This window comes from Staurois parvus, unplaced genomic scaffold (genome assembly GCF_062004578.1).
Source record: "Staurois parvus isolate SC_StPar_1 unplaced genomic scaffold, SC_StPar_1.0 ptg000029l, whole genome shotgun sequence".
In the NCBI taxonomy this organism is placed as follows: Eukaryota; Metazoa; Chordata; class Amphibia; order Anura; family Ranidae; genus Staurois; species Staurois parvus.
The window spans coordinates 10,928,757-10,954,645 of record NW_028317825.1 but is presented as its reverse complement, the minus strand read 5'-3'; the positions used below and the strand labels follow the sequence as shown (position 1 = coordinate 10,954,645).

The 25,889-nt window shown below is 41.3% G+C and overlaps 1 protein-coding gene across 1 annotated transcript in view; it reads right to left on the bottom strand.

The window, feature by feature from the left end:
- The window catches only part of SCARF1 (scavenger receptor class F member 1), a 60,993-nt gene that overhangs the window by 33,591 nt on the left and 1,513 nt on the right, over positions 1-25,889 (bottom strand). The window contains exons 2-5 of the mRNA XM_089657877.1: positions 17,997-18,049; positions 10,607-10,708; positions 5,101-5,626; positions 1,024-1,242 (exon numbers count right to left, since the gene is read on the bottom strand). Of these exons, the coding sequence (XP_089514003.1) occupies positions 1,024-1,242; positions 5,101-5,626; positions 10,607-10,708; positions 17,997-18,049 (900 nt within the window). The remainder of the gene's footprint in view (positions 1-1,023; positions 1,243-5,100; positions 5,627-10,606; positions 10,709-17,996; positions 18,050-25,889) is intronic.

Below are 25,889 nucleotides of genomic sequence, written 5' to 3'. Positions count from 1 at the left end.
TGCCATCCTGGAGGAGTTGGACTGCCTCTGTAGGGTCCAGGTATCGCCTCATGCTACCAGTAGTGACACTGACCCTAGCCAAATGCAAAACTAGTGAAAAACAGTCAGAAAAGATGAGTAGGGAAAAAAATATCAGTGGCCTCCATCTATAAAACAATTCCTTTTTTGGGGGTCATCTCATTATTGCCCATCTAGTGCACCTGTTGTTATTTTCATTAATACCAAAGCAGCTGACACTGATTAACAACCCCATCTGCTACTTAACTGACCAGATCAATATCTCAGGAGTCTAATTGACTTAATGACTCTGATTAAAATGTGTTCCATTAGTTTCTTTAATTTTTTTGAGCAGTGTATATTCCGCTAAGTCAGAGAATAGGGCAAATGACCCCTGCTCTCTTTATCAGTCAGCAGCACTGGAGAATGTCATGCTAATGATGAACATCTGTTCTTGAAAGGGATTTGCTTAGTTTGTGAGCAGGGTTGGGTTAACTATTAGGCAAAGTATTCATATGAAGAAAAAGAGGCAGCTTGCCATGTATATTTATGGACCACCTATTTTTTTTTCCATTATCAACAAAAGCACTCCTCTTATATGGCTGTATACAAATTGGGGTTGATTTACTAAAGGCAAACAGGATTTTCACTTTGCAAGGGAATTTTCCCTTAGCTTAGTGCATGTGGTGAAAATTAATTTTACAAAGAATACTATATCACATGCAAGAATAAAAAGAAATACAAATGTTTGCTTGCACAAGATTAGGTTATGGAAGTCATCAGAGTCTTGTCTCATTCACTAACCTGAGATGTGGAACACCCATAGCCATGTGTCCCTCTAAACCAAGTCAAATTTGCTATGTTCACTTCTTGCCCCTCCCTTATAGCTTGGCATTTTTACTTTGAGAAAGCACTCCTGCAAGGGACCCTATAGTAATTTTTGAAATGGGCCACCATCGTCTGCATTTATGCCTCTGGAGCTATATACGTAGGTTACCTGTTGCTGTGTTCAGTTAATAGACATACCGGGGTCCCATCCTCCCAGGATCACAGTTCTGACAGGTCCCTGTCCCTGAGCTGCACACTTCATTTCCGCGGCATTTCGGACAGCTCTGTGCACAGTTCTCCCCGTAATATCCAGGCAAGCAGGGTGTATCGCAGCTTGTACCATTCCAGCCAGGTTCACATGATGGGCAGGAGCCATCCATTGGAGAACATGTCTGTCCTTGTTTGCATCTTCCACAACTAAAGAAAAGATTTAATACATGTGCATATTTCAGGTGATTTCAAATTTGTTGCTGTGCGGATGCTCTCTCTACCAGGGGCGGACTCAGGGGCGGACTGACAATTCATGGGGCCCCCGGGCAATAGGGGATCATGGGGCCCCTGTGTCCTTGCCCAAACTCAAAAAAGTCTGTAAAAAAGGTACCAGGAGCATCTCATGGGGCCCCTTACTGACCCCGGGCCCTCGGGCAGTGCCCGAGTTTCCAAATGGTCAGTCCGCCCCTGCTCTCTACAGTATACGTGTTATACAGTATGTATATACAGTACATTCATAAAGTATTCAGAGCTCCTTCATGTTTTTCAATTTTGTTGTGTTGCAGCCTGATACCACAGTTGTTTAAATTCAGTTTTTCTCATTAATCTATATTCAGTACCCCATAATGACAAAGTGAAAACAGAATTTTAGAAAAGACTGTGAGTTTATTAAAAAGGAAAAACTGAAATGTCACATTGGCATAAGTATTCAGTCTTTGAAACAACACTTGAAATTTAGCTGAGGTGCCTCCCATTTCTCTTGATCATTGCTGAGATGTTTCTACACCTTGATTGGAGTTCACCTGTGTTAAATGAAATTGATTGGACATGATTTGGAAGGGCACTCACAGCTGAAAATGCATAGTGTATCAGAGCAAAAATCATGAGGTCAAAGGAACTGCCTGCAGAGCTCAGAGACAGGATTATTGCAAGGCATAAATCTGGGGAAGGCTATAAAAAACCTTCCCAAGGGCACAGTGACCTCCATAATTTTCAGATAGAAAAAGTTTGGCACAACCAGGACTCTTTCAGAGCTGGTCGCCTGGCGAAACTGTGCAATCGGGGGGAGAAGGGCCTTAGTATGAGCGATGATCAAGAACTCAATGGTCACTTGACTGAGCACCACACATCCTGTGTAGAGATTGGACAAAGCTCCAGAAGAACAACCATCACTGCAGCCCTCCACCGGAGGGCTTGGAGTTTGCAAAAAAAAACACTTGAAAGACTCTCAGACTATGAGGAATAAGATTCTCTGGTCTGATGAAACCAAGATTGAACTGTTTGGCCTAAATTCTACACATTATTTTGGAGGAAACCAGGCACCGCTTATCACCTGCCCAATACCATTCCAACAGTGAAGCATGGTAGTAGCAGCATTATGCTGTGGGGGTGTTTTTCAGCAGCAGGGACTGGAAGACTGGTCAGGTTTGAGGGAATGCTTAATGGTGCAAATTACAGAGATATCCTCAATTAAAACCTGTTCCATCGCTTGGGACCTCAGACTGGGACAAAGGTTCACATTCCAACATGACAATGATCCTAAGCACACAGCCAAGACAACATGGGAATAGATGTGATATTTCAGTTTTTTCTTTTTAAATAAATTCATAGACATTTGTAACATTCTGTTTTCACTTTTGTCATTGTGGGATACTGAGTGTAGATTCATGAGAAACAAATGAATTTAAACAACTGTAGTATCAGGCGGCAACATAACAAAATTGAAAAAAAGTAAAGGGGGTCTGAATACTTTATGAATGCATTGCATATATACTTTATCAATCCTTTCATACAGTATGTATGTCTGACTATGCAGGATGCATGGTGTAAGAAAATCAGCAGCAGGATAAGATACCTATAGAGCATGAAACCTCTTGCCAGAGAGCTGTCCATACACCCACGATGAAAGAACAAAAAGAGTAAGTAAAATCACATTTCAACTATCCAGGATTTACAGTGTTTATACCTGGCAAACTATTCATTAAAAAAAGGAAGAACAAACTGACATATCAACATTTGTTTACTGGAAAACATTGTTTTCTGATATTTTTTCTACTTACAACATTGCTCTGGGCAATTTCATTGCTCATTTATATCACATTCTAACTATTTTGTAGAAAGTTTTAACTTGCGCCATTAACCAAGGGGGCCCCAGATACAGCCCCCCATGTGAATGAGCAAGGGGTGCCAAACACCTCTGAGAGGCTAACACCTTTCCAAACGACTTTATTGATCAATAACAGTGGACAGGAGCACTAAAAATGAACTTTGCAGAGTGTACAGTCTGCTTTAACTCTTCATTTGGAACCAAACCCCACACTTTCATTAAGCTTAGTTTGTTACTAATCGTAAGTGCACGTCACCTTGCAAGTATGCCCCCAAGGGAGTCTGTCTAGCTCAGGAACCCTGAAGGCTCTTATAATATGCTGTGTCTTCATACACAGATGCTTGTCACGTCATCATTAACACGTTTGCTCTAGCTGACATCACCAACACCCTAGCAAACACAAAGGCATGGCTCTTAAAAGCTAACTCCAGTCTGCTGCCTGTGTCCTCAATGGGCAGATTTCTTTTGAATTCCTGTCTCACTGACAGCCTATCACACTATGACACCCATGGTGTCGCTGGGACAGGCAGCAAGAATAAGGCTCCCCAGTAACAAAACAGATATCAATGAAAACCCAACAGAGTTTCTCCTCTCTACTAAAAACTAAGGTTTGGCTATTGTTGTTTGTATTTCCCCATTGACGGGGACAGGAATTGAGGAAAAAGCTCTTCAATAGCAACACAGACAGCAATAAAACCTGACAGAGGGTTTAAATCAGGGGTGCTCAACCTTTTGAAGAGTGAGGGGCATTTAAAAAATTGGCAACCAGTCACGGCCACAATTAAATTAAAGGGAATGGAGGGAAATGGATCCTCTTCTGTTTTTTTTAGAAGTAGGTGGGTGTGTGTTTGTTTACATCCAGCCACTCTAAAGAGGAGAATGGAGGGTCGATCTGGTCTTCCTGAAAAAGGGATAGGTGGATCCAATTGCATTGATTATGTGAAAGTGGTGTAAGGCTGCTTTTACACTGATGTGCTGCGGTTTACCTGCAGCACAGTGCACCTGCGGTTTTCTTGCGCGTTAGCTATGCATTGCCATAGTCTTGTATTATATCTTGCAGGTGTGGTGCACTTTCTGAAAGCACACCAAAATTCCTGCAAAACCTGAAGGAAAGCTGCTGGTGCACTGTGCTGCACCTATGGATCAGTTTGAAAGCAGCCTAATTGAAAAATTATATTTAATACATAATATGCCCATTGCTAAACTGTGATGTGACCTTTTATCTTTCAGTTTCTGCTGGAATTGCTGGCTGTTAGAAAGGTTCCTATCCCAGGATACCAAATGCATTTTGCCTAGGACAGGAGCTGGCGCTATAGAGGAAGCATCAACTTATGCTGCTCCTGCTCCCTTTGCAGCCGCTTACATCCTCCAGCACTGGCTCCATCCACGCTGATGCTCTGGGATGGTGGGCTGGGAACCGGCGGTCTGGACTTGCTAACCTGCCATCCCAGAGCAGGAGGTCTCGGGTCACATCAGAGGGCTCCATGGGCCACCAGTTGAGCACCTCTGCTTTAAACTTTTCACTCTGTCCAAGCCAAAAATACTGGACTTCAGTTAGACTTTAAATTGTGAAGCATCCTCCTTGGAATCTGGTTCCTCTACAGAAGACTCCAGATGATGTGGTGGAAAAGAAGGTCTCACTCTATCATAAGCCCAATAGAACCCCTTTAGGATCCTGTTACCTTTTCCACCCTCAAAACAATGACCTGGGCTGCACAGGCAGTATGCCTTTCATTAGATATAGCAGATTGCCACCTTCATGGTGGTTTAAATGCACTGGTTAGAAATTTGTGTCCAGCAGTCAAGTGCTCACCATCACAGTAAAGACATGTAAGTGGTGGCTGCATTCCATGTGTACTGTTAGGCTCCAAATATATGAATATGCATCAGGCGGAATCTTTCCTGCCTAACATCCCAGCTCTTTTGGGGGTAGTTTCAGGCTTACTTAAATGACTCACCTATTTTCACATTTAGGTCCAAAGGTTCCAAGAGAGCAATGTTCAGCACACCTCTTTCCTTGGTAGCCGATGTCGCATTCACATTCACCATTGATTGAGTTGCATTTCCCATGCACACAGTCACATGGAAATTCACATCTGGGACCATGCCAGGCTTCTCGACATTTGCAGATTCCTTTGCTTTGCAAACAGGGTGATTTGTTGCAGTTGCATTTTATACCGCATCGCTGGCCCCACCACCCGCTGTTACATACACACTGACCATTAGTCTGGTTACAGTGAGAAGTTTCTAAGTTACATAAACATTGCTTAGTGCAATGCTGGGACCACCAGCCGGGCTCACATTGACATGATCCAATGACAGGGTCACAAGTTCCTCGTTGGTTGCAGTGGCAGGTATGCTGACAATCTGGACCCCAGCGGTTAGGATAACAGATACATTGTCCAGTCACTCCATTACATTTTCCATTGGGATAGCAGGAACACCTCTTTTTACAGTCTGAACCCCAATACTGGTCAGGACAAGCTATAAAAAATGGAGAAAAGTCTTACATTATTTTTTTACTTTTAATTAACAATAATTGCCAAATTTGTATTACTATACAGGATTTATATAGCACCAACAGTTTGTGCAGCATTTTAAAAAAGAAAGGGCAACAGTACAGTTAAAGTACAGATCAAAACAAGAGGGGGACCTTGCTTGTAAGATCTTGTAAAAAATAACAAAGATGATTTTTTACTACAGATGTGTGTTGCTGATGAGCAATATAACTATTTGGCATGGAAAAATATGTATTGTGATTCTTCTAGTTATAATTTATCGGCATGAGCAGGGTTAGATATGCCATTTGTGCACACCGTGTAGCTGAGATCTCCTTCACTTACCATGTAGACCTGGACTTGCTCTCTTGCAGGGGAAAGCGTTTCTTTACTAACTACCTGACTTTCACTGAGACATGCAGAAAGTTCAGTTGGTTAATAGTTGAATGGAGGACTCAAAATTGTTGTAAAGCTTTCTACTGCTGAAAGTAGATTTTATAGACTGAGCAAAATTTATGCAAAAAGTGGCCTTTAAATTCCCATCCAATTAATAACTTCTGTGCTCTGCCATAGACTTGGAGTGGTTCTAAAATTTTAAGGTTTCTCACCTAAATGCATTCTATGCATTAGGGTGAAAAACCTTCTGTGCTACAGCTCCCCCTCCCCCCCGGGGCCCCCCTTTTTCTTAACTAAGCCCAATCTGATCCCGCAATGTGCATGAGAGCAGTGGCTCTAGTTGCTGTCTCCCTCCTCATTGGGCAGGTTGACAGCAGCGGGAGGTTTAATATCACGAAAGGTGTAATATCACTTTAATTGGGTCCTGAAATTCAAATGCTATTTACTTCCTACATTGTAACAGTTCAGTGAATAAAGAGCACAGTGAACCCAAACAGCTGCAGATCGTGAGCCAGCACAGAAAAAAGACAGTAAACCCTTTGTAGGCACCTGCCTACACATGTCCCCCCCTAGGGTTGAGATGTCCTTGTCTCAGGTTAATCCAACACACACAGCCAAAATAAATATGCATACTGAAAGGCCTCTGAGGTGGCCTAGGATTATGAACACCTTTTTCTTCTAACCCGTACTGGTAAGAGAAAAGCAGCAAAACAGTTTCACAACAGATAACACTGGTATAATCATAGTACAACATGATAGAGCGGCATCAGCATTTTCATCAAACATAACAATGCAAATGCAATTTGCAAATTGCAAATAATAGGCAGGGCCAGGAAAATCAACCCATTCCCGTGACAGGATGTTTACGCTGAACTTGGTGGACATGTGGACTAGGCATTTCCATAAGGAGCTTTCCGATAAAAGCAGTTTGACAGAAGACTCCTGCTGAAGATCCTGAGCTGGAGGAACCCTTGGCAACAGTCACACATCCCAAGTAGCAGGTTAAGTGGAGTCAACCATTTCAGATACAGTAACTCCAGTAAATTAGGAGTAGGCAAGCAGGAACTCCCTCCTGACTGGTCTGGTGTTGGGCTGGCAGAATGGACCAACAATGCTTCTCCAACAACAGTAGCAAGCTCTCTGAGGTCCACATCCCAACAAGGTGTAGAAGGAGCAGACACAGGATCCTTTGCAGGTGTAGCTCCCTTGGAGGGTTCTCCATGCGCAGACTCAACTCCTGTACAAATGAGGGAATCCAGGCGCAGTTCCTCCAAGCCCAATCAGCAGGGGACCTGGAGAACCATGGACTGAATGAAGCAAATACACCTGTAGGATCACTTGAGGTGAGGCAGCAGAGGCAGAAGGCAGTGGCAGACCATCAATCCGCAGATCCAGCAGCTCACCAGTCCCAAACAAGCCATTGGCAAAGCAGAATGTTGCAGTTCAGGCAGCACGTGGGAGTCACTGTTTATGGCACAGGGCTCTGAAGGAACGGTACGTGTATGCCATTCCTTCAGAGCGCATGGCCCTGTGACGTCACCGGCAGCTGCACAGGTAAATATCTCCTAAACGGTGCACATTTAGGAGATATTTACAGTACCAACAGGTAAGCCTTATTATAGGCTTCCCCATAGATAACACATAAATATACAGCTTTACTACCGCTTTAAGGCATGTCTCCCAAACTTAGAAGTGGGCACACTTGCAGTTAACTCTACGTAACCTGTGGCCAATCTAGTTTACACAGCTAACGCAGGACTTAACTACTAGTTAGAGAACACCACTTCTAGGAAATGGACCACAGAGCTTGTACTGGTCTCCACCAACACAGCAATTCCTGCCACCTCACTCCCAGTGATATGTCCAAATGCTTACTGGATACAGGGAATTCAATTTACTGTAACTACATGTTTGTACTGGTGGTGCAACAAAATGAAAATTCTGGACCAAAACCGAAAATGTAAGATGCATTTGGCTGAAAACCAAAACCAAAATGGCAATTTATTTATATATAATTGTACTATATTCGACTTTTTAATTAATATAATGAATTTAAATGAATATGAATTTATTTACTGCACCTTTTCGGCCAATAGGCTGCTTTCACATTGAGCAGTTTTTGAAGTGCAAGAAAAGCTCAAGAAAAATGCATCCCTTTAAATTCAATGTATGTCTGTTGGGCTTTCTTTACGGTGTAAAAACCCTGCGTGCATCATTTTTGGTCAGTTAAATAAAAACACACATCAAAAACGCACCTCCCTATTGAGGCCTGGTTCACACCTTTTGTGTTTTTAGTGCTTTTTGCAGAAATGCACTACAGTCCATTTAACATGGTTTCCTAGGGGACACGTTCACATCTATGCTTTTTTGCTGCATTTTTAGAAAGGGTCAGGGGCTTTTTTAAACACAAAACATTGCATCTTTGGTTCAATAAACTTCAATAAAGACAATGCAGAAATGTAGTGCGGTTTTGACGTGTTTTTGATGCTTTTTTAATCTGTCCAGCAACAAAAAAAAAAGGAAAAAATGCAAAACGCATCAAAAACATATGTGCAAAAACACAAACACACTGCAAAAATCACTGCAAAACAGACAAAATGCAAGCTGCATTGATGTGAACCAGGCCTGAAATGTATTGAAAACGCAGCAAAAATGCATGCGTGTTGCATTTTTATATTTTTTTTGAGTCACATGACCTATGAAAAACGCACCCTATATGTGGTAAAATGTGGGTAAAATTGCGCTCTATCAGTTGCCATTATCAGCACCTTTTTCCTATCAGCAAAATGCTAATAACACTATTTTCGGCCGATACATTATATATATAGGTACATCCTAGTTTGTACCCTCCAAGCTAGGTCCCTAAGCACTCTGTGCCATAAGATCGGTCCCAATATGTGGGGCACCGGTTGCAGTGAAGGAAGCATACCCAACACCCCTTCGCTACCAGAGTAAGTGTCACCCTTGCCAAGTCACTCATTCACTGGCTGGTTGGATGCCTTTAGCAAAGATACACATATGGCTGTTGACCAGACATTTTGAAGTAATAACAAGGGTCTTTACTGAAGTAGTACACCAGCATACAGGAACAGTTCTTACAAGCAACTTCACATACATTTCTGTACAGAGTTCTCTAAGTGTCCCTCAAAGTGACTGTACCTTAGGCAGATGGCAAATCCATTCACGCAATCCTTCAAAGGCAAAAGTCTGTTTAGGCAGTAATCCTCCAAGGCAATAACTTCATAACTGGTAGTTAAAAGTCCATAAGAGTCCTCAGGTTCCCAGCCCCATAGGGAACCCCGGATAAACCCCCAAATGGGGGCACAGACCGACAGAGTAACAGCCACATCTTGTCCATCTTTTCAGCAGAGAGCTCTCTGGGCCCCTTTTTATGTGGATCTCTAGAACATTGGCGGGAAAATCTAGCCAATTAATTCCTCAGATCCACCACACATCTGCATTGTAACTATTCAGTTGAGAAACAGATAACTGAAGAACATGAGTCAGCACAGAAAAAAAACATGAATACCTAGGCAGCTGCCTACAAATGCACTCACATGTAATAAGTATACCAAGTTTTCCAGTACGTGGTAGACCCCCAAATGTAGTGGCAATGTTAAGTGGAAGACTGCTGTCTCGAGGATCTTAGGGGGTCACTGGACACTGCCAGATAGTATCACACTTTCCTTGGGGGATGTCTTCCACCTACTGGACATCTTGATATGCCATTGTGTACTTGTTCCATGTGAGTGCATTTGTTTTAATAAAGCTACTACACTTTAATAGTAGCGTTTCTCAATTCTGTTTATTTTGTCTTTACATGGTGCTCAGCAAGGTTAACACAGATCTTGCTTCTGGATGAGAGATGCAGATGCTGCCAGTGTTCTCCATATCTTCTCTCATTGATATATGATGCCATTCATGGACTTAAAATAACATGTATGGATTTTTGAAGATATTACCCATTTATTCAGGCTTGGCCATTCATATTATGCACTATTTGGTGTTTTATTCTATTCTGCTTACTATGCATTGTTTGAAAGTACTGAAGCCAGCGGATCAACAAAATCCAGGTCAATAGCATTTTCAGAATGATGTTGGCAGTGACAGCCTCGATGTTTCTCTATAATTATATTATAGATTTATATTTATATATTTTCTTCCTGCATCTCTGTACCTACTTACATATAATTTTGGTTTATTTTTTCATTTTTAATAAAAGCCTTTTCTTTACAACTCAACTGCACAGAGAGCTAAGTGAACTGGCTCTTCCTTTCAGCTGACTGCATCAGCTTCCCCTTTCTTTACCTGATCCACACACTTCCATTGAAAAATTTAATGAGAGAGAGATAGTTTGAAAGCAAACAACTTCTGTTGTGCTCTCTCTGTAGAAAACCCATAATGCAATGTGACATCAGTGCCATGGGTGCGCTCTGCAGTTTATTTTGTAAAAAAAAGTTTATGTTAATAGGTGAATAAAGATATACTACAACAAACATAAAAACTTTAGAAAGAAATTGACCCAACCGATTATAATTTCCCTTTTAAATCCAGTAACGGCTGTACTCACGTGAATTGCAATCAGCACCAAAGAATCCTGGCTTACAGCGACAGACTCCCGGTCTAATACAGACTTCATCTTTCTTGCATTCATCAGACCCCTCACAGATAGCTGGCAGCAAGCAATAGATAATATAAACACATTTCTGCACAAGCATTATTATATAATATAAAGCAGAATAGCAAAAAGATAAATCAAATAAACAAACATGATTTACTCTGGGGACATCCAAATATTTACTATATATTACTTTTCATTTTACCTCCATTAGTTAAATATACTGTTAATATTGATAGGGCCAGCAAACATAAGGACATTTACAGTTATTAATTGGATCTGATGGACTGAACCAACTGCTGGCCTTATCACTTAGGACTTCAGTCTTAGGTTTCACTATAGCACGTGTCAAACACAAGGCCCCTGGGCTGAATCCAGCTCACTGGGGCAGTTCATGTGGTCCTTGCACCTTTCTTGTAGCTGTGGCACCCCCTCGTCTCTGCCCCCACCTTGTCCCTGCACTTCTCCATGCAGCCACAAGAAGCCTTGTCTGTAGACCCCTCTTCTTAGTGGTCAACAGCAGAGAAGAGGACATAACTCCTCCTACAGATCCTGAACCTCTCTATTCAGCTGCAACACCCCCTCCTCTCCAACTCCCCTGGCCTCAGCATTCAGAAGACTCCGGCAGCTGACGCCAGCCCTCCTCTGGTCCTTCTCAAGATCCTGCACTTTCTGCTTCCTAGCTCTGCCCACAGCTTCTTCCTGGCACCAGCACAAGGTAAGGGTGGTGCACTGTGATGTAGGGGAGGGTTGGGAACTCTTGATTTCTGATGTTGGGGGGACTCTTGGCATCTGATGTAAGTGGAATGATCTGTACATCTGCTTATAATTATTATGAGAATAATACAATTCTGTGCCAGTTGAAAAGGACAGTTGCACACTGCTAGTATATTGGAGGCTGCTCAGACAGAACACCATGGCAGAACCATGTGTTGTCTGAGCAGTCTGCAAAAAAGTTTCTTGTGGATGATGCCAGCGGTGTGCGACCCTCCTTTTCAGACTTGCATCATCTGATACAGGAGTGTGAGTGGGCTCCGTGGTGATCCCCACCTGCCCTTCACAGCTTAAGTCTTAAGTTATTACTAAAACCAATAATCAAATGCAGAGGCAATTATTTAATATGATAAAGAGTAGATACATTTACTGTTAGGTCCATATATATTTGGACACAGGCACAATTTTAGATTTTTTCAGGTATTTACCAAAACATATTCAAGCTATAGTTATATAATGGATATGGGCTGAACGTGCACTCTCTCAGGTTTAATTTGAGTGTATGTACATCCAAATTGCAGGAAGGGGTTAGGAATTACAGCTCTTAAGAGCAGACATCCCCCCTTTGTCAAGGGACCAAAAGTAATTGGACAATTGAATCAAAAGCTGTTTCATGGCCAGGTGTGGGCTACTCCTTCATTATTTCTTCATCAATTAAGCAGGTAAAAGGTCTGGAGTTGATTCCAAGTGTGGTATTTGCACTTGGAATCTATTGCTGTGAACCTACATCATGCATTCAAAGGAGCTGTCCATGCAAGTGAAGCAGGCCATTGTAAGGCTTCAAAAATGAAACAAATCCATCAGATAGATAGCAGAAACATTAGGAGTGGCCAAATCAACAGTTTAATACATTCTGAGGAAAGAAGAACACACTGGTGAGCTCAGCAACATAAAAAAGCATGGACGTCAATGGAAGACAACAGTGGTGGATGATCACAGGATCCTCTCTATGGTAAAGAAAAACCCATCCACAACATCCAGACAAGTGAAGGACACTCTCCAGGAGGTGGGCGTATCATTGTCACAGTCTACAATCAAGAGAAGACTCCACGAGAGCAAATACAGAGGGTTCACCACAAGGTGCAAACCATTCATAAGGCTGAAGAATAGAAAAGCCAGATTAGATTTTGCCAAAAACATCTTAAGAAGCCAAACCAGTTCTGGAAAAGCATTCTTTGGACAGATGAAACTAAGATTAATCTGTACCAGAATGACGGAAAGAAAAAAGTGTGGAGAAGGCTTGGAACAGCTCATGATCCAAAGCACACAACACCATCTGTGAAACATGGTGGAGGCAGTGTGATGGCATGGGCATGCATGGCTTCCAGTGGCATTGGGTCATTGGTGATTATTGATGATGTGACTGAATACAGAAGCAGCCGGATGAATTCTGCAGTGTTTAGAGTTATATTGTCAGCCCAGATTCAGCCAAATGCAACAAAGTTGATGGACGGCGCTTCACAGTACAGATGGACAATGATCCAAAACACACTGCAAAAGCAACCCAGGAGCTTTTGAAGGAAACGAAGTGGAATATTCTGCAATAGCCGAGCCAATCACCTGATCTTAACCCAACAGAGCATCCATTTCACTTGCTGAAGGCAAAACTAAAGGCAGAAAGACCTACAAAGAACCACTGAAGACAGCTGCAGTTAGAGCCTGGTAATGCATCAGAAAGCCAGTCTTTGGTAATGTCCATGAGTTCCAGACTTCAGGCAGTCATTGCCAGTAAAGTATTCTCAACAAAATATTAAAAATGAAAATTTTATTTATGTCCAATTATTTATGTGATTTGTCCAATTACATTTGATCCCCTGAAAATGGAGAGACTTTGTATAAAAATGGTTGCAGTTCCTAAAATTTGTATTTGATATCTACGTTCAACCCCTTGAATTAAAGCTGAAAGTCTGCACTTCAAATTCATTTGAATTGTTTCATTTTAATTTATTTTAGTGGCATACAGAGCCAAAAGTATGAAAATTGTGCCTGTGTCCAAATATACAGTATATGGACCTAACTGTATATAGACTTATGGATACAACCGCCCATAAGGGCAACCATAATGCTGATGCAACCTGCAATGAAATTGAGTTTGACATCCCTGCACTATAGCACTATACTCTGTTCCAGCTAACCTTGGAGTCTCTTATTTTCTGCTACTAGGTAGGCCTGGATCAACTGCCCTCTACAGTCTGTATTTGTAAGTGGCTGCTCTGCTTAATGTCACAGTTATTTATGTACATCATATAAAACAAACACAAAAAAGAAGGGTATTCAAGGGTGACCCGCTGGTGTAAGTATATGGAAAAATCAACTCTACAAACGTGTTTATATAAAAAAATTGCAACAATATTTTTTTAATATACATTAAAAACACAGTTTATCTAATAAAAAGAGTAAACTGATCACAGTATGGAGTTACACTTGTTTGTGATGATTACACATTTCACAACCGCTTCTTCAGATTGTTAAATTCAAGTGTGACAGATATTCATAACATCTAAAACCAAGAGATATGGCAGGATGTAGTAACTTCCATCTAGGCTATAGGGAGGCATACAACAGAGACAGGCAAAGATGGGCATAATCTCAACAGTTCTCTAGAGCCAAATATATATGTGGTAAATGCCAACGTAAAATACAACTCAAATCAACAATCCAAAGGTGCGTAACGTCCAAACCAGTTTTATCAAAATACACCACTACTCAACATTGGAGTGGGAAAAAAGTGCATCTGGTGAACTACAGATGAAATCATGATATGAGGCAAAATAAAGCATCCAGGAGAGACATATCTTCCTCATAAATTGTTTGAAATGGCCTCTCACGTCTAGTGTAGTACATCTGTTAAAACCCATTGCTGCCTTGATGCATGTGTTGCCAGGCATAGGGAGCTACCACATATATAATTGGCTCTATAGAACTGGTGAGAGCTGGTGAGATTATGCCCACATTTGCCTGTCCATGGTCTCTGTAATATGCCTCTCTACAGCCTAGATGGAAGTGACTAAATCCTGGCATATCTTTTTTGGTTTTAGATGTTATGAATATCTGTCACACTGGAGTTTATCAATCTGAAGAAGTGGTTGTTACCACGAAATGCATAATCATCACAAACAACAAGTGTAACTCCATACTGTAATCAGTTTTATTCTTTTTTGTTAGATGAGCTGTGTTTTTAATGTATGTTCAATAAAAACTGTTGCAATTTTTTTATATGATCACATTTGTAGAGTTGATTTTTCCATATACATATACTGGCGGGTTACCCTTGAAAACCCTTCTTTTTTTGTGTTTGTTCTTTACGTTGACTTTTGGGGTGGTGACCCCCCGATATAAGTATATGTCATATCTCACTGCTATATGTACAGCCCCACCTCTTTGTCTTAGAGTAATATTTTTGTACATCACTTCCTTTCTCTGTTTTCCTGGGTTAGAAACCCCAGAGGGAAGAGATAAATAGAGAGAGAGAATTTTGAAGGAGTGCTATTGATTCAGACCAGACGCAGAGATTACTAGACAGGTGTTTCTGTGTTTAATAGTGCACTATTGTTGCCCTTAGTGTCTGGGTGCATATATATACAATTATACAAAGAACTAGTGACAGAAGTATATCTGTCCCCTTGTTGTTATCCCACATGCACTATTTCAGATAGCGAAGTCTGTCATACGGTGAGCATATGTATCTTGCAGTATGTTTGTAGGTGAATCAGGCTTATTGCAATAGAGTTTATATATAGCTCCTGTTATTTTAGTTATTTTAGTTAACCCTGTTCCTTCTGGTCTGGGATTCTATAGCTAATTTTAGCACAGTGTTCAAAATATAGGCTAAGGTCTGGTTAGGTATTTGTTGGCCCACAGGTAGTTCAAGGTCCAGTTCCATGGCAGATTAGAAGCTATTCGGGACTAATATGCATAGTATATAGGCTGACTCTGAGTTCCAATGTCCCACCATGGTTTCTGCTGGCGAGAAGCTGCATTCCAGGTTGGTTGGACAACAGGTGGACAAACACCCCAACAGAGTGTATAAACCAGGGGCGGACTGATCATTCGAGCACTCGGGCACTGCCCAAGGGCCCGGGGTCAGTAGGGGGCCCCATTAAATGACCCTGATACCTTTTATAGGCTTTTTTGGGTGTGCTTTTAGTGTGGGCAAGGACACAGGGGCCCCATGATCCCCTATTGCCCGGGGGCCCCATGAGTTGTCAGCCTGCCCCTGGTATAAACAATACTGAATTGGTAAGCCATGGTGAGCTTTCTAATTAGAAAGCCTAGCACTATTTTTATGCTTGCTGGCAGACTATATGAAGCCACTAGTTATGATGATACTGTCTGTGCTAATAGAAAAGTGTTTTCCTCATCTGCCCCATTGAAATCATAGACAACAATAACAGAATTGGTAACCATATCCCAGTCTATCCAAATTACAAAAAAGGTTTTGGCTGGAGCTGGGATTTAATTATTATAAAGCAACAGAAATATACTTTGTAAAGGAGAAGATTTAAAGACTGAGTTGAGCTAAATATGATACATTAAATTTGTATGATTCCCAATGAGCTAAAGTTGAGGTCCAGTTATGGAGGTTTTGTTTGCATAGATACATTGGACTATTGTAAATATGCATTTGTCATACCTATGGGTTTCCTGTGGGTGCTGCTACTATAGTGATCACTTCTGTCTTCTGGGTCCCATGCCCAGGGATTGCCAGGCTGCATAGTAACCACAGGAGTTTGCTTGCTTGGCATGGACAACCTTCACAGAATGCCTTGGGAATGCAAGGCCTTCTCTGATTGGACGAGGTGGAGAGTCAGGGCAGTAATGTCATGATCTATACCTCATCCAGTTAAAGAACTTAGCATAAATTGAGAAAAATGCAAGGCATTCTGTGTATGGCGCCCGTGCCAAGTGAGCAACCCACAAGTATTTACTATGCAGCAAGGAAGGGCCTTGGTACAGGACCAATAAGATAGCAGCAATCAATGTAGTATGAGGTGGCTACTACAGTAATTCTCTGCTTACACAGTGGTCCTACAAGCAGAGGCGTCCCTAGGCAGGTGCGGGGGGTGCGAGCCGCATTGGTTGACACCTTTTGCATGGGGTGACACCGGACCCGCTCCACCAAGGGCAGACTGAGCGAGGGCCCGGGGTCACTACAGGGCCCCAGGAGAGGCTCAGTCCGTCCCTGTATGTGCCGCTTCTGAAATAAGCAAGCATTGAGGGGACGGACAGTGAAGCAGGCACTTTGGACACCTCTCCTCCTCGGAATTTCAGCAGAGGGGCAGGTCCACATCCCTACCACGGGTGCTGAAGTCGGAGACCTGGAGGGGCAGGCAGAGTATGCAGCAGGTCAGTGTGTAATCCCCAGACCCTGGTGACAGCACTGCAGCGTCATGTAGTAGGTAGGGGGAAGAGAGATAGGGGAGCGAGAAGGGGGGAGAAAGAGGGCAGAGAGAGGGGGGGAAGAGGGCAGAGAGAGAGAGGGAAGGGGTGTCACCAAGTGTTCTGGCACCGGGTGACACCAACCCTAGGGACGCCCTTGCCCACAGGTATGGTATATGCATACTTACATTGGTCATAGGTGGGCAAATGGAAGTAAGCAAGAAAATCCTTTCCTGGAATTCAGCTGCAAATAACCTACCAGTTTACATATATTAGGGTAGTTTGTCCTCCCTCCTTCCCATGTAGTCTTTAGGAAGCTATGTGAATCTCACTTTTTCATTTCTAATGGTACATTTTCTATAATGTAAAATTTGGAAGACTAGACAAGAGGATGAAACTAGGAACTCTGTAGTTAAAATTGCACCACCAGAGTTCCTAGGATGCATGAGAACCCAGCAGGTGAGTCAGTTTGAGCACTTCTTTCTGGTTTTGGATGGAATGATCTTTTAAAGTGCAACTAAAGGCAAAACTTTTTTTATAAGTTTTGGATAGAGTGCAGATGGATTAGAACACCTGTCAGTTTTTATTGCTGTCTGGGCTCCTTTTAAGGAGATTCACCATCTTTTTTTGTCCTGTTTGACGTTATCACTGAAAGTGAAAGTAAAGAAAATCTCAAATATTGGAATGTCCTCAGTGGAAATCTTTCAATGGGGACTCTAGTTTTGGTGACTTGGGGGTCCCCAAGGAGTTCCCTTACTTTACATGAGTGGATTTCCTCTCACTTTCTGCTTGGCTATGGGAGAGGAATTGAAGAGAAATCTCTGCAATGGGACACAGATGGCGAAAAACAATCTGACAGAGTTTATAACCCTCCCTTACTCTATCCAAAATGAAAAAAAAAAACACAGTTATGCCTTTAGTTCTACTTTAAGAAGAAAATACCTTCATGGCTGCATTTGCATTAGCTATAGATCTGCTGGTATTACTAGGACTCACATACCACTGAACTATATAGTATAGGTCCTGTATATTACTACTTCATTTCAATAGAGTTTGTTCTGAAAGAGAACACCCAGATTGACTTGAAATACCACAGGGGCCCAGAACAGTTTGTTCCTTGTCATCATTGCTAGTAGCATCCTATCTTCGCACATTATTCTGCTCACTTTTAAAGATTTGCATTACTTACCAGCTGTACACGCTCGCCCTTCCTGTTTCCAGCCAGGGCAGCACTTGGTGACACTAAGGGAAGGGAGAAGCAGGAAATAGATTAGTTTCACCATTTTGTTTTGATGACATCCTGGAATTAAAGTCCAGTTAGAGGAAAGGAAAGATGCTCCATTAAACACTATTATAGACATCTTCCTATATTTCTTCACTTCCCTTTTCTCAGAGGTCCTGGGCTCACACAGATGCCACATACAAAAATAAATCAATGGGTATACGAGCGCTAGGTACTGAAAATTTAAAGCAGCTGGCATAAAGGCAAAACCTCTGAACCTCCACATAAGACTAATCAACAAATGCAGCGCTAGATTTCTAATAAATGATACGTAATAAAAATTCCAAATTTCACACATGCGCTGTGGAGCGCTCAAATGAATTAATGTGAGAAGAACATCTTATGATTGACGTTAAAAGTGCAAAAGTAACATAGATAATTGGTATACGGTAAATAATGATATATAAGTCCAAAAACAATAAAAAGGTGAATTCCGTGATTCCAGTGATAACTAATGAGTATACATTGCACAAACCAGACAGCACAATGTCATGCGCATTTGAGTAATCAGACCACTCCTGGTCCTCTGGATCTGGAAAGGTGAGAATCAAAGGATCAACCGGCAAACCACCAAAAGACAGGAAATCAGATTATCATCACTCTCCAGGTATCAGGAACATTTATCCATCCAGCAAGGGGATCACTCTCCAGGTTACAGGAATCAAATCCAACCAGCAGGGGGATCACTCACAATGATATGTATGGAGCAGGAGAAGAATCCACCTTGAAAGGGGGGGGCTCGCAATAAACCGAGCCCAAACAGAAAACTCTGATAGTGTAGTACTTTTATTGAAAAACTCAAAGCATATCCAAGTAAAACTGCACTCACATCTGTTAAACAGTAGTTAAGATGGCCGCCGGCCTTCCACGTGGCCTGTGCGGCGTGACGTCACCAACCGGGCTCCTCACTCTCTGAATATGATCTTTCAGACAATTTTCTACCCATTTACATACAGATTTTTCCAAGCCCGAAGAGTTTACCTCACACATTATCCATGTGTGGGGAACTGTGTCAAACGCTTTTGCAAAATCCAAGTCCACCACCACCCCTCTGTCCAAGGTTTTACTCACCTCCTCATAAAAAGAAATCAGATTTGTTTGACAACTTCTGTCTTTCTTGAATCCATACTGTCTGTTGCCTAAAATATTTTTTTTTCAGCAAGAACTCATCTATGTGGTCTTTTTTAAACTGTCCAGTATCTTCCCAACTATAGAAGTTATACTAACAGGTCTATAATTACTTGGTAAAGATTTCTGACCCCTTTTTAAATATTGGCACCACGTTGACCTTACGCCAATCCAGTGGTACTATGCCAGTCATTAAAGAGTCCCTAAAAATTAGAAACAATGGCTTTGAAATGACAGAGCTCAATTCCTTAAGGACCCGTGGGTGTATTCCATCCAGTCCGGGTGCTTTATTTACCTTTATTCTGTCTAAATATTTTTGGATCATATCAAATGTGAGCCAATGTGGATCATCTGGGGTGTGCCAATACCATACCCATTATGGACAAGAGCTCCCCATGCTCCTTTGTATACACAGAGCTGAAGAAGGTATTTAATAAATTTGCCTTCTCTTTGTCCCCAGTCACCCAGTCTAGATTATTTTATAAAGGGCCTACATGCTCGGACCACACCTTTTTACTATTAATATGTTTGAAGAATTTTTGGGGGTTGGTCCTGCTATCTTTTGCAATCTGTCATTCGTTTTCAATTTTTGTGGCCTTTATTTCCTTTTTGCATATTCTGTTATATTCTTTGTAATGTTTAAACGATGATAGCATTTCTTCATTTTTATAATTAATAAAAGCTCTTTTTTTATTATCTATAGCTTTTTTAACTTTGGCCGTAAGCCACATAGGATTGATTTTTAGCCTTTTAAACTTGTTGTCCATGGGAATATATTTTGCAGTGTGTTTACATACAGTCTTTTTGAAGAACTCTCATTTCTGTGTTGTGTTAATTGATGCGAATATTCCCTCCCAGTCTAAGTCTTGGAGAGCAGCTCTCAGTCTTGGAAAATTAGCTCTCTTAAAATTAATAAAAAGTATTATTGAGTGCACAACAGACCTGCATTATGACTAGAACTGCTTGAATCAGCACTGAATATCCTGGAGCCACAGTGTGGCTGGAATATCTGCCTGTCTACCTGCTTGCTGGACTGAGATTGTGTATGAAGAAGGAGAAAGCCATTAAGCGTGCTTTTAAGGTTACACCTAAGGTAGTAGTGGAAACTGACTTTTGCATTTCAGCTTAACTTGCTTTTGATACATTTTCTTCCTGCACATTTACTCATTTGGATTGTTAACTCTCCATTACACCCAAAATAAATACTTGGGAAAATATTACTGATCTGCTTTTGAAATTGTTTGTTGCCTTGCTGTCTCAAACTCCAATACTTTCTGAATCACCAAACCAACATACATGAAACAAATGAAGTCAGAGTGAACACTTAGGCCTAGTACACATGATCAGAAAATCGTACAAAAAATACCACTCGCAAAGTGATCGTATGATAATCTGATCATTAATACACAGCTTTTATCTGAAATTATTCGAAGGAACAAGATCATATTATTGTTGTTTAATCAGTACAGTTTTCGTCCGAAATTACAATGCAATACATTACATCACTTCTGAATTTTTATTCTGTCGTAAAGAATTTTCTTAACTTTAGTAACCACTTCATTTTCTATATGGAGACTAGCGTAGCACCCTCCTAGGTAGCTAGGGGGAGCTAGACTCAAATTGTTAGACAGGGGCTGAGTAGCAGCCCAGGTGCAACAGTCAGAGGGAGGTTAAATTAGGATCAGAGTTGAGAGGCTCTGCAGGCCAGCTCTCCGAGACTTCCCCCTGCCTTAGAACTTTGGAGAAAGTTCTAGAGAAAGTGGGCGGAGGTGATGAGTGGCTAGTCTGCACTCTTGAGGGATCCTGACCAATCCCCAACAGGAGGCTTGGCATGGGGTCAGGATTGCCCTTTTAATAGTGACATAGCTTGCTCAGCTGCAGGAGAGTTTGGGTAGAAGAGGAAGATGTAAGGCTAAAGAGCAGGAGCCTGGGAGGGGGCCTAGATGAGAGAGGGGCTCACCTCCGGGCAGAAGGATCTGGGACGGCTGAAATCTTGGAACTTCTCCGGCCCTCTGTGTGGCAGGGAAGGAGCGGCCCAGCTAAAAGGCCTGATAGCAGCCACCGACCCACCAGCAACACAGAAGGACTAAGTACATAGTTCAGGAAGTTGTCCTCTGTTTCTTAGTTCTATTGGGCATCCCGTACACCCTTTACCCCATCCATGTTCTAAATCTCCTAGTAAAACTTTAAAACAAGCTCAAGGACTGGTTGCTGCCTCTTGAATGCAAGTCTGTGTGGAAATGCATGTTGCCTGGCTGTGCAGGATTATAGGGGGGGACCCAAAACTTCAGCAACTCGTAAGGAAGTAGTGCTACACTAGCATGCAAAAAAAAGGATGATCATTCATCCGATATTCTCATTGTGTGTATGAGGCTTTACTGACCTTGGTGGCTCTTTGGGAAATTCAGCATGGAGCTGATTATCAGTATTTAGATTTCCTCTGTGTTTTCCTGCCTAAGCCAGTCTGATACTTATACAGATATTAATGCAATTAAATAAGCATGTCCTGAGCCAGTTCCTGAAGATAATTGCCTGCTGAAAAACTGTTAACTCATCTGACCCCTACTTCTATCGCAAAGAGAACAGCTATCTACAATATGCTGTAATCTTATCAGGTGGCATAAACCTGGGGTATTGAAAATAACCTAAATAGGATTATTATCCTCATCATTATTATTATTAATTTTACTATTGACTTTTTCCTGTTTATCTTCTGCACTATCTTTGATGTTCACTATGTTTATGGCCAAAAGTTTGAAGACACCTAAACACACTCATTAACTTGTTGGAAGTTTCATCCCAAAACTTGGACAATAATATAGAGTTGACCTCCTTTGTGACTATCACAACTTCAATGTTTATCAGAAGGCTTTCCTCAAAATTTGAAGTGTGTCTTTGGGAATTTGTGCCCTTTCAGCCAAAAATGCATTTTTTTTGGACAGGCAACTTTCTGAAATTATAAAGATGGGACACCTTTTAGCATACAGTGTGTAGGCAAAGGACTTATTCCACAGCCCAATTACACTGGCCACAAAGATCTAATATGCAGAAAATTATTGGCTAAACCACACAAGTACTTTTATTTACCTCAAATTAGAAAATATAGTAATTTAGAGGTCGAATAAAAACATTAGAGTAGCATAATGTTTTTGGTAGTGAAAAAGTACAAGAACTTTATACACTGGCACATTCATGCTGAAAAACCAAAATACCTCAAACCATTAGAAGGTTAGAAGTACACAACCTGTCTTAGTATGTGCTTTAGCATTAAAGTGCTTCTAAAGCCTTCAGGTTTTTCACCCAAAAGCATTCTATGCATTAAAGTGAAAAACCTTATGTGCTGCAGGATCCCCCCAGCCCCCCCCTTATACTTACCTGAGCCTTACCTTGTCTCTCATCACTGTCTCCCTCTTTGCTAGGCACAGTGTTAACAGCGGGAGACATTGGCTCCCACTGCTGTCAATCAAATGGGGCTCCCATAGTGTAGTAAGTTTTAAAAAGATATTTAATGAGGCATGTCATAAAAAAATAAAATTTATGCATCAAAAGGTATAGAAATGTGTAAAACAGATGTTCCCTGTATAAGGGACTGACCATCCAGTATTGAAGATGGCCACCGGAGCTCCATGTTGCTCCGGCGGCTTGACGTCACGGCGTCAGAAGAGTTCTTTTTATATTCAGGGGTGATACTAAAGGAGACATTATTATCTACATATCCATCTTTTGAGTTAAACCTTGTTCCTAGTCATTGAGAATCAGAAAGTGAGTTAGCCTTGTTCCTAGTCATTGAGAATCAGAAAGTGAGTTAGCCCAAATTCTTGATAGCCTATTTGAGCTCATTGTGGGAAAGATATCTCAGTGTGGGAATTGGCATTTAAACTCTGGTTCTGCAGGACACTTTGGGTTGCATTCTAAAGTTGTACCGTGCTTGAACATTTGGCTGAGTTTTTTCAGAGTGTCTAACTCTTGTACACGCTTACTGTTACTTCTTTTGTGCTTGTAGTATTTTTACTTTGACCTCAATACAATCAGAATGCTGGTTCACCTTAATCTGTGTGATTACTTTGTGTTTCAGAGCCCCTGGTCAATGTTTTACGTTGGTGTCAGCAAGGGCTGTGCTTCCAAATCAGGCTAAGTATATGTAACTTCACCTGTGAGCTCCTTTACGATGACTGGTGGTGGCAGTTCTAGTGCAGTTTTGTTATTAATATAGGGGATGCTAATATCTCAAGTTGGCTGCCAAAGTCTTTTCCTGAATGCATAATAATGGAAACATTTATGCTCAGCCTTAAAACAATAGATAGGATTTTGAGACCCACATGTACATGCTAACTACTATTATAGGACCTGAATTTTTTGTTAAGACTCTTTTGATCTCCATTGTCGTATCTCATGTTTATGGTATACCATATATAAATACAATTATTATTTGATTGGATTGGGACAAGTTTGGTTGTAGACCTCCCACACATCTGTAAACTACTCCCCACACACTAATGAAAGCAAATGCCAGTCTGAAATAAATTAACCTTTGCTCACTGTGTTAAAGCTTAGTATAACATTCTATTTGTAGCTAAAAGCTCTGCCCCCTTTGACCTTTACCATTGTTAACCATTGTTTTATGCAGCACTGACCTATTAAAACAGAAGGTACATGTCATCACTGCCAACATAAATCTAAAAGGTTTAATTATCATTTTACAATAGTTGGGATAGCTGTGCAAACAATTTATGTATGCCATTTGTAGGCAACTGTGTATCCAGAATCAATGACTCATACCACAGACACAAATTAAAATAAAAATTACAGAGCCATTTATTTCCATGTTGTGTGTTGGCTTTTTTGGCAGTTTTAAGGTATAGAAAACAAGGCTTTCTAGGGTTCGGGGACCATATAAATGGGATAAACAGTGGTTTGGTCCAATAGAATGCAAAAAGTCTTCCAATAAACTACTGTGCAGCACTTGCTTTGTAAGCTCACCTTACCTTCTAAGGTGGCCGGAAGTCCCCAAAAGAGGCTCTTCCAGAGTGCCTGGGTATTTCTGACACCTGAGTGCTCTATTGTGCAAATATGAGTTACAGCTTCTGTGGTCACCCTTTAGCCCATCTTTTCCACTCATCTGCACATTTTATTAGTCAGCCAAGATGTCCATCAGTGATAATGTCTATCACAGTTGGTGGCCTATAGAAAAGTGTAGAGGGCAGGAGGAGGTGGGCCAGGAATTCACAATGACAGCTGTGTTTGATATTTGGTGTTCTTTGCAGAAACCACATCTCCAGCTGCACACTCAACATATTTATCTTGTCATATATATGTTTACCACTGCTCAAAGTAGAGAGACTCCCAATCTCCAAGCACAACTTCTTCTGTAGGTGCTAGCCCAGCTGCATAGATGAGAACAAAGGAAGTCCGATCGGCTGCACTGCAAACAATCCACTTTATCGAGCAATACAGACAGTGGAAATACAGTGGGGGACTGGCAGGTCAACGCGTTTCATGCTAAAGACAGTGCTTATTCATTACCCCAATGGGTAATGATTGGATGAATTCACTGCTACTTTTACAAGGTATTTGGGTTTGCAAAGGCATTGGTGCACATAGTGGATTTGTATCCTTTGTGGCTATAATAATATATTACATGATTTGTATCCATTGTGGAATTTGTAAATTACAGTTCAGCTTTAGATTTTAATTTTTATCCAATAAACTTCCAGCTATCAGTTTTCTAGGCTCCAAAGGTAAATAGTGTAATTATTTATAGCTATGTATACTTCTGTGCTTTCCACCATTTCATAAAGTAGCATTATATGCAAAATACAACATGACATATCGACACAGTCTGTCACTAGCATTTATCAGTCTGTGAGTCCCCCTGAAACTCTTTTTTTTTTTACCTATTGACCCTGCTGTTATTTTCCAGCTTCTTTTAATAGATCAAACTGTGCAGCAAAAATGGAAGATAGAGGGTTGAGGCAAACTATTTAACACTGACAGGGGTGCTTACCATGGTCAGCTTTTATTCGTTTAATTAAAACAACTGTTGAGTGAATGAAAATTTTCCAGCATAGCCGTCCCAACAGAAGAAGATCTACCTATCGACTGCTGTAGGACTGGAGGGGTCACACAGATCGAAAGTCAGCCAGTCCCTACTGAACTAGTTGAATTTCAATCTGTCTGTACCAGGGGTGGACTGAAAACTCATGGGGCCCCCAGGCAATAGGGGATCATGGAGCCCCTGTGTCCTTGCCCAAACTCAAAAAAGCCTATGAAAAAAGGTACCAGTGGCATCTCATGGGGCCCCCTACTGACCGAGTTTCCAAATGGTCAGTCTGCCCCTGGTCTGTACACACCTTAACAATACCCTCTCCAGACAATGCCAGTCCAAGGGTGACTGCATTGCTCCTCCATACATACAGAAGCCACCTTAGGACAGGAAGTGTGTTAATAGCTCACAAATAAAGTCTAAAAAAGTAATCTAATTGGTAAGCTGCATTATAACATTTCTGTTTTTTGGGTTCAATATCACTTTAATTGAAAGGTGTCAGTCGTGAAAAGTATATTTGAAATTTTGCATCTTTGTAAAACCTTTTTTACAGATGATTAAAGAATAACAAAAGGCAAAAATGTTTTAAGATTTTAGAATGAGTGGAGTCAAATTAGGACACCTGTCAG